Here is a 9,339-nt window from a genome sequence, read left to right on the forward strand (position 1 = left end):
TTTTGTTTCATCAGACCAGAGGACATTTCTCCAAAAAGTACGATCTTTATCCCCATGTGCAGTTGCAAACCGTAGTCTGGCTTTTTTATGGCAGTTTTGGAGCAGTGGCTTCTTCCTTGCTGAGCGGCCTTTCAGGTTATGTCGATAAAGGACTTGTTTTATTATGGCTATAGATACTTTTGTACCTGTTTCCTCCAGCATCTTCACCATGTCCTTTGCTGTTGTTCTGGGATTGATTTGCACTTTTCGCACCAAAGTACGTTCATCTCTAGGAGACAGAACGCATCTCCTTCCTGAGCGATATGATGGCTGCGTGGTCCCATGGTGTTTATACTTGCGTATTATTGTTTGTACAGATGAACGTGGTACCTTCAGGCATTTGGAAATTGCTCCCAAGGATGAACCAGACTTGTGGAGGTCTACAATCTTTTTTCTGAGGTCTTGGCTGATTTCTTTTGATTTTCCCATGATGTCAAGCAAAGAGGCACTGAGTTTGAAGGTAGGCCTTGAAATACATCCACAGGTATAGTTTGTTAACAAGAAATTTGTGAAGTGGTTGAAAAACGAGTTTTAAGTACTCCAACCTAAGTGTATGTAAACTTCCGACTTCAACTGTACCTGTCAGATGCAAAACATAAAGATGCCAATGCAAATGTGGTGCCAACACTGCAGCTGCGGGCCTCTGAGAGCCTGATTTTATTTTTGGGTCTGGAGATCCAGCAGCCCCGGAGCTCAGCTCTCTACGTGGTCCTCCCCAGAGGCGTCATAGCCATAGGGAGCATGGGCACAAGGGCAAATGCCCCCTCAGATTTGATCTGTTAAAGTTCGAATTTGGGCACAAAAAAAATTAAAATAACTGTCCAACTCCACCCTTTTCTCAATGTTCTAACAATTATTTTTTTTGGGTGGTTCGTCAACATGTCATTCTGGTCATGCACACCGCAACCGACCTAGCTAGTTTGTTAGCTAAGCTAGCCAGTAACTCCTCCAGTAGTATGTGTTGACGTTATTTCACAGGATTTGTTTTGAACGGAAGCTGTAGAGATCAGTAAGAAAGGGCACTTCTTTGGCCAAGTATCTTATTGTTTTTAAGCATTAAATGACCTGGTATGATGGTGCATTGATCAGCTATACAGTTTAAAGACGTTTTGTTGTTGTTGCATTTTTGAACAAATTCCATTCAAGGGTAAAAAAAAAATAAGTAAAGGAATGCATGTCTTATTCAGTTAATTTAGTTATTGCTCGCTTTTCTAAAGTCTACCAACCTATTAAAGACATGCCAGCTAAGATTGTTAGACAAGCTAGCTATTCTAAATTGATTTATAGCCTGAAATGGCTTTTTGGTAACTAGTTATGAGGATGGGAGATTGGGAACCTATCTGGGCTTGCTAGCCAACTTCATACAATTGCTAGGTGTCTAGAAATAAATAAATGTTTTTTTGTTTTTTGTTTTTCCAAGGAAAACGAGCACGATGCTTCTACCCCCTCAGATGTCTGAGTTGCATGACGCCCCTGGTCCTCCCCATCTGAGGATGTGGCTTCCTGCTTCAAAAGTTTGGGAAGTGAATTTTTTTTCTTCTTCTTCTTCTTCTTCTTTTTACCAGTCCAGAAAGCGCCGTTTCCCGTCAATATTTCTAATAGTTTCTCAAACAATTTAACAACAACAAAAAACACGAATTAAAGAAAGAAATCATCAGCATGACGTCTAATTCCAACGTGTCCAACATGCGTCGACTCGTAGAACAGCTGAAACTCGAAGCCAGTTTGGAACGGATTAAGGTAAAATAAAAGAACATCTTCTTAAAGAAAGACGGGCAGAAAAGCTTTTCCGTAGGATAGATTTAGGGTGTATTTAGCGCATGTCATTTCAAACGGTGATTGTAAACGTGTGGGTGATGATGGCATTCCAGTTAGTTAGTCTACGGTATCTGTTTCACACAGCTCTTCTGTGGTCCACTGTGATGTGACTGATGCTGTGAAAAAAAAGGCGTTGAAAGTCGTCGACCAAAATTGGCCTTGATGTTTCCTAAATAGAAAGTGATTTACCATGGCATGGCATTATATCATTCATTAATTCATTGTCTGCAGTTTCATTAATTATAGGAAATTATTGCTTGATGATATTAAACGGGTCACTGCAGGTAAAAAAAATGACAATAGAGTTATGATTTGGTGTCCTATCGATCTTAAACCAGAAACTATCAGGAAATAACGCTGATCGTATTTTTTACCCCCCACTTTTTACAGTGTTAGTTTCATCAGCTGTTGTACACATATGATAGAAAACATGATAGGAACATCATTTTTTACTTCACAGACCCTATTAAGCATTTAAACACTAATTGTTCCCCCAGGTGTCTCAGGCAGCGGCAGAGCTCCAGCAGTACTGCCATCAGAATGCAGCTAAAGATGCTCTGCTGGTTGGAGTTCCCACAGGCTCCAACCCCTTCAGAGAACCACGATCCTGTAACTTGTTCTAAGGTACTAAACTCTTGTCTATGTTACATCTCATTATGGCAGGCTATTCCCTATATAGTGCACTACTTTAGACCAGAGCCCTATGGAACCCTATTCCCTATATAGTGCACTACTTTAGGCCAGAGCCCTATAGAACCCTATTCCCTATATAGTGCACTACTTTAGACCAGAGCCCTATGGAACCCTATTCCCTATATAGTGCACTACTTTAGGCCAGAGCCCTATAGAACCCTATTCCCTATATAGTGCACTACTTTAGACCAGAGCCCTATGGAACCCTATTCCCTATATAGTGCACTACTTTACACCAGAGATCCTATGGAACCCTATTCCCTATATAGTGCACTACTTTACACCAGAGATCCTATGGAACCCTATTCCCTATATAGTGCACTACTTTTGACCAGAGCCCTATGGAACCTTATTCCCTATATAGTGCACTACTTTAGACCAGAGCCCTATGGAACCCTATTCCCTATATAGTGCACTACTTTTGACCAGAGCCCTATGGAACCCTATTCCCTATATAGTGCACTACTTTAGGCAAGAGCCCTATGGAACCCTATTCCCTATATAGTGCAGTACTTTTGACCAGAGCCCTATGGAACCCTATTCCCTATATAGTGCACTACTTTAGGCCAGAGCCCTATGGAACCCTATTCCCTATATAGTGCACTACTTTAGACCAGAGCCCAATGGAACCCTATTCCCTATATATAGTGCACTACTTTAGGACAGGGCCTAGGCTGGGGGACCTATGCAGGGGCCTGTGGGTTCTTCAGAGAGGGGGAATACAACTAAATATTATGAAGTACCTTCTGTCTTGGTCCTTGTTTTTGATGACCAATGAACCCCTTAACCCAAGAGCAACTTCTCATCTACAAAGGGCTATAGCGCTTTCTATCCTCCTTTAAAATATATATATGTGTGTGTATATATATATATATATATATATATATATATATATATTTTATATATGTATGTTATTTGTGTTTTTTTGCAGGACAGGACACAAAAGCGCTGGAATCACACAGAGGAAAACTTATGTTGGAATCCAAAAACGATGGAAAAGTGATCCGATTGCATTAATTTGAGAGATAGATATATTTTCTCTTGTGCCACGTGGCTTTGTCATGTTTCTTTAATAATATATATCATATGAAGTTATAATATGTTTGTATATGGAGCTCCTTTTTTATATTTGTTTCTTGGATGTTAGTATTTTTAGTCCCAAAGTTATAATTTCTTCATTTTTTTTTTTTTTTACGAGTTTGGTAACATTTGAAAGGAACTTGATCTTATACAGGAGCTGTGAATTAGGTCGAACGCTGCTGTAGTTACGTTGTTACGTTGTTCTTTAGTAATTGCTTTTGTTTTTTTGCATCGCATCATCTTAAACTGAAGAGATGTTTTAAGTCGGGGTCGGGCTCGACACTGCCTCGGAATCGTAAAACTCCTTCCTTTCCTGTTGTTGAGACGTCGACGCTTAATGGAAACCGCTTATAGTCAGTGACAGGAAGCTAGGTCTTCCTGTTTTAAACTCGCCAAAGATACTTATAATTCACATGGAATTCCAGTTATTTTCAGTTACTTTCAGTTAATTCACAACATAAAATATGTTGTGCTGAGACGGGACAACAGCCAAGGACTTGAACTTGATCGGTTTCTTTTAACGTCATGGAAAAGCTGTAACTGATACCAAGGAAAGCACTTTCCACCCATGGACGGATGTTTCTGCCACCATCCACTGTCAACAGAGCCCCTGACCGCAGGAAGTTACTGTGACTTCCCTTTCCCTTTAACTTAGAACGTGTCCTAAATGGCACCTTATGGCCCATAGGGCTCTGGTCAAAAGTAGTGTACTATATATAGGGAATAGGGTTCCATAGGGCTCTGGTCAAAAGTAGTGTACTATATATAGGGAATAGGGTTCCATAGGGCTCTGGTCAAAAGTAGTGTACTATATATAGGGAATAGGGTTCCATAGGGCTCTGGTCAAAAGTAGTGTACTATATATAGGGAATAGGGTTCCATAGGGCTCTGGTCTAAAGTAGTGCACTATATATAGGGAATAGGGTTCCATAGGATCTCTGGTCTAAAGTAGTGCACTATATATAGGGAATAGGGTTCCATAGGATCTCTGGTCTAAAGTAGTGCACTATATATAGGGAATAGGGATCCATTTGGGACATAGCGTTATTTTTGCCATATCCTGTTTGATACAAGAGCGGCAGTCGTGTGTCCAGGGACCAAAGTTCTCTTTCGCAAGGACGCCTAACATGCCCACAAACGTTACAAACACACTCATTATTGCCATCGCTTCTTCCTGTCTCCGAGTGGAAAAACTTAAATCAGGCTTCTAATTGGCATATAGCCATTGTTGTGTGAATCCCAGATTCCCTCATTAATGATTGTTATTAGTGGTTTTCCCAGTAGAGGGTAATGTCATTTCAACATGTCTGCTGATGCAGGTTAGCCTATTTCTTCTTACCAGCCTGGTTACACCACAACAGAAAACGCTGACTTACAGTACTTCTGGTTTTTCGGGGAGCAAATAAAACTTTATTTGTCACATACGCCCGAATACAACAAGTGTAGACTTTACAGTGAAATGCTTATTTACAAGCCCTTTAACCAACAGTGCAATTCAAGAGTTAAGAAAATATTTACCAAGTAGACTAAAATAAAAAGTACTAATAAAAAGTAACGCAATAAGAATAACGATAACGAGGCTATAAACAGGGGGCTCCGGTACCAAGTCAATGTGCAGGGGTACAGGTTAGAGGTAATCTGTACATGTAGGTGGGGGTGAAGTGACTATGCATACATGATAAACAGAGAGTAGCAGCAGTGTAAAAAAGGGAGGGGGGGGGTCATTGTAAATTGTCCGGTGGCGATTTGATTAATTGTTCAGCAGTCTTATGTCTTGGGGAGATAGAAGCTGTTGAGGAGCCTTTTGGTCCTAGACTTGGCGCTCCGGTACCGCTTGCCGCGCGGTAGCAGAGAAAACTATGACTTGGGGGACTGAAGTCTCTGACAATTTTATGGGCTTTCCTCTGACACCGCCTGGTATAGAGGTCCTGGATTGCAGGAAGCTTGGCCCCAGTGATGTACTGCGTCGTACGCACTACCCTCTGTAGCGCCTTACGGTCGGAGGCCGAGCAGTTGCCATACCAGGCGGTGATGCAACTGGTCAGGGTGCTCTCGATGTTGCAGCTGTAGAACCTTTTGAGGATCTCAGGACCCATGCCAAATATTTTCAGTCTCCTGAAGGGGAAAAGGTTTTGTCGTGCCCTCTTCACGACTGTCTTGGTATGTTTGGACCATGATAGTTTGTTGGTGATGTGGACACCAAGGAACTTGAAGCTCTCAACCTGCTCCACTACAGCCCCATCGATGAGAATGGGGACCTGTTCGACCCGCCTTTTCCTGTAGTCCACGATCAGCTCTTTTGTCTTGCTCACATTGAGTGAGAGGTTGTTGTCCTGGCACCACACTGCCAGTTCTCTGACCTCCTCCCATAGGTCAAGGCCATTCATAAACATCCTCCATCGGGTTCAGTTTTAAGTGGAATTTCTCCATGTATTTAAAGGATGTTATTTTTTATTTTTTTTCATATACAGGCTCCTCCTTCAAAACAATATACCTTTTTTTTTTCTTCTTACCAGGCTAGTTATCGATGGAAAATTCTGCAACCCTTTCAATTCACCACAAGATGGACACCTTTAGTATCATAAAACACTTCCTACCCCTAAAGGCACTAGGTTACAACTGTATGTATTGTAGCTGTTCCATCATATAGTTGTATATTAATATGTCCATCCTGGTGAGGAACAGACATTACTGTAAAACAGACATTACTGTAAAACAGACATTAGTGGATGAGATTAAACCAGATGAAGACAGGACATTATTTTACAAGAGGACAAAGTCTTGAGTGTTGCTAGATGTACAACAGTCAGATATTCTAGAGGTTGTTTTAAGTGCACCAGAAAGGCAAATGTTTAGTGAACAATCCAACGTGCTGCATAGATTAATTTTGGTTGATTGTTACCTGTCTGTTTGGTATCGTTCAAATATTTACATTTTTTACATTTTAGTCATTTAGCAGACGCTCTTATCCAGAGCGACTTACAGTAGTGAATGCATACATTTCATACAATTTCATACATTTGTTTTCCTGTGCTGGCCCCCCCGTGGGAATCGAACCCACAACCCTGGCGTTGCAAACACCATGCTCTACCAACTGTGCACTGTTGAATTTTTAAATATGATGTCTAAACTCAATAATAAACATGTTTTAGTTTCACATGTGGCCTGTTTGTGTGTAAATTAATAAAATAATGTTTAACCAAAACGTGTTTGATTAACTATTTATGTGAAATGATCTGAAATGATTTCTATTGATGGTATACAGACCTATTTTGGTAACGCCCAGTTAAAATGTACTGAATGAGTAAACGCCCCACCAGCCACTATGGCCACATCTCATAATAGTCTGTGTGACTAATGTGAACTCACCTGTTGCTCCAATGGATATGTGTCATCATGGGACCTGGATATGTGTCCTCGTGATGTCATGTGACCTGGATACGTGTGCTCATGATGTCATGTGACCTGGATATGTGTCCTCATGATGTCACTTGACCTGAGCTCCTCCTCTGGCAGTTTCCACCGATACTTATTATGGCAACATCTACTACACGCCGAGTATTGCCTCATTCTCACGGACAATGGACAATCTCTCTGAAGTCATACAACATGCACGACGAAGCAATTGTTTGTGTGTTTGTGTGTGTGTGTGTGAAAGAGAGTAAGAGAGAGAGAGAAGGGGAGTGTTTGTGTGTGAGTGTTTTGGAAACTCCCAACGGCTCCAAGAATCCAAAAAGTACATTCCCAATTACAAGTCATGCATACCATGAATACAAGGAGGTTTGGTTAAGAGTTGAATTAAATGATTTGTTCATGAAGATAACATGAAACTTGACAACAAACACAAAATTTCATTTTTCTTCTTGTTCTCCTAAATCAAACTTAACAGCTTCTAAACAACTTAAAATGTAAGCTAGTCCTTCTCTGAGGCACTCCTTTCTCCAACAAAGGCCTACAATTATGCTAAAGAACCGTTGATGATATTACAATAAACTATCATTCTAAAGAACAGGGGCGGATTAGCAATCTGGCATTTCGGGAAAATGCAGATGGGCTGGTCCATTTTTAGCCCAGTTGACCTTTTTAAGAATGTGAAATGTCAGAATAATAGTAGAGAGAATGATTTATTTCAGTTTTTATTTCTTTCATCACATTCCCAGTGGGTCAGAAGTTTACATACACTCAATTAGTATTTGGTAGCATTGCCTTTAAATTGTTTAACTTGGGTCAAACGTTTCGGGTAGCCTTCCACAAGCTTCCCACAATAAGTTGGGTGAATTTTGGCCCATTCCTCCTGACAGAGCTGGTTTAACTGACTCAGGTTTGTAGGCCTCCTTGCTCGCAACACACTTTTTCAGTTTTGCCCACAAATTTTCTATGGGATTGAGGTCAGGGCTTTGTGATGGCCACTCCAATACCTTGACTTGGTTGTCCTTAAGGCATTTTGCCACAACTTTGGAAGTATGCTTGGGGGTCATTGCTAAATTGTAATTATTTTGCCACTATGGCCTATTTATTGCCAACCTCCCTGTCACGGGTTGTCGAAAGGAGCGGACCAAAGTGCAGCGTGATTCTCGTTCCACATAATTCTTTATTAAACTGTGAAACTCTGCAATACATACAAAATAAACCTGAATAAACAAAACAACAAACCGTGAAACATACACAACTCAAAATGTATTTCCCACAAACCCAGGTGGGACAAACACCAACTTAAATATGACCTCCAATTAGAGACAACGATGACCAGCTGCCTCTAATTGGAGATCATCCCAAACAAAGCCCAACATAGAAATACAAAACTAGAACAACCCAACATAGAAATACAAAACTAGAACATAACAACATAGAAAAAACTAAACTAGAAAACCCCCCTGTCACGCCCTGACCTACTCTACCATAGAAAATAACAGCTTACTATGGTCAGGACGTGACACTCCCTTATCTTACCTCATTTGCGCACACTGTATATAGACTTTTTTCTCTATTGTGTTATTGACTGTATGTTTGTTTATTCCATGTGTAACTCTGTGTTGTTGTTTGTGTCACACTGCTTTGCTTTATATTGGCCAGGTCGCAGTTGTAAATGAGAACTTGTTCTCAACTAGCCTACCTGGTTAAATAAAGGTGAAATAAAAAATTAATAAAAAATTGTCCATTTGGAAGACCCATTTGCGACCAAGCTTAAACTTCCTGATTGATGTCTTGAGATGTTGCTTCAATATATCCACATAATTTTCCTGCCTCATGAAGCCATCTATTTTGTGAAGTGCACCAGTCCCTCCTGCAGCAAAGCACCCGCACAACATGATACTTCCACCCCCGTGCTTCATGGTTGGGATGGTGTTCTTCGGCTTGCAAGCCTCCCCCTTTTTCCTCCAAACATAACGATGGTCATTATGGCCAAACAGTTCTATTTTTGTTTCCTCAGACCAGAGGACATTTCTCCAAAAAGTATGATCTTTGTTCCCATGTGCAGTTGCAAACCGTAGTCTGGCTTTTTTATGGTGGTTTTTGAGCAGTGGCTTCTTCCTTGCTGAGCGACCTTTCAGGTTATGTCGATAAAGGACTCATCCCAATGCTCAATGCACTGTCCCGATACTCAACTCCCTGTCCCAATGCTCAACTAACCCTGTCCCGATACTCAACTCGCCCTGTCCCAATGCTCAACTTCCTGTCCCGATACTCAACCACCCCTGTCCCGATGCT

At 41.0% G+C, this 9,339-nt stretch overlaps 1 protein-coding gene across 2 annotated transcripts; it reads left to right on the plus strand.

The window, feature by feature from the left end:
* Positions 1–1,502: 1,502 nt before the first annotated feature.
* On the plus strand, positions 1,503–6,274 carry gng10 (guanine nucleotide binding protein (G protein), gamma 10). Of its 2 annotated transcripts, none has more exons than XM_014139017.3 (3): positions 1,503–1,779; positions 2,355–2,481; positions 6,147–6,274. In XM_014139017.3, exons 1-2 carry the CDS (start codon positions 1,699–1,701, stop codon positions 2,478–2,480), a joined length of 207 nt encoding a protein of 68 aa, XP_013994492.1. In that variant the 5' UTR covers positions 1,503–1,698; the 3' UTR covers position 2,481; positions 6,147–6,274. The 2 variants fall into 2 exon arrangements, with proteins under 2 accessions (XP_013994492.1, XP_013994491.1); XM_014139016.3 differs by lacking the exon at positions 6,147–6,274 and adding an exon at positions 3,482–3,648.
* The last annotated feature ends 3,065 nt before the right edge of the window (positions 6,275–9,339 follow it).

Source organism: Salmo salar, chromosome 13 (genome assembly GCF_965601325.2).
Source record: "Salmo salar chromosome 13, fSalSal1, whole genome shotgun sequence".
In the NCBI taxonomy this organism is placed as follows: domain Eukaryota; kingdom Metazoa; phylum Chordata; class Actinopteri; order Salmoniformes; family Salmonidae; genus Salmo; species Salmo salar.

Bases quoted from the DNA above. Each gene is read 5' to 3' on its own strand.
- gng10 (XM_014139017.3), top strand. From the start codon at position 1,699: ATGACGTCTAATTCCAACGTGTCCAACATGCGTCGACTCGTAGAACAG. The intron at 1,780-2,354 runs GTAAAATAAAAG...TTGTTCCCCCAG, and splicing joins CCAGTTTGGAACGGATTAAG to GTGTCTCAGGCAGCGGCAGA.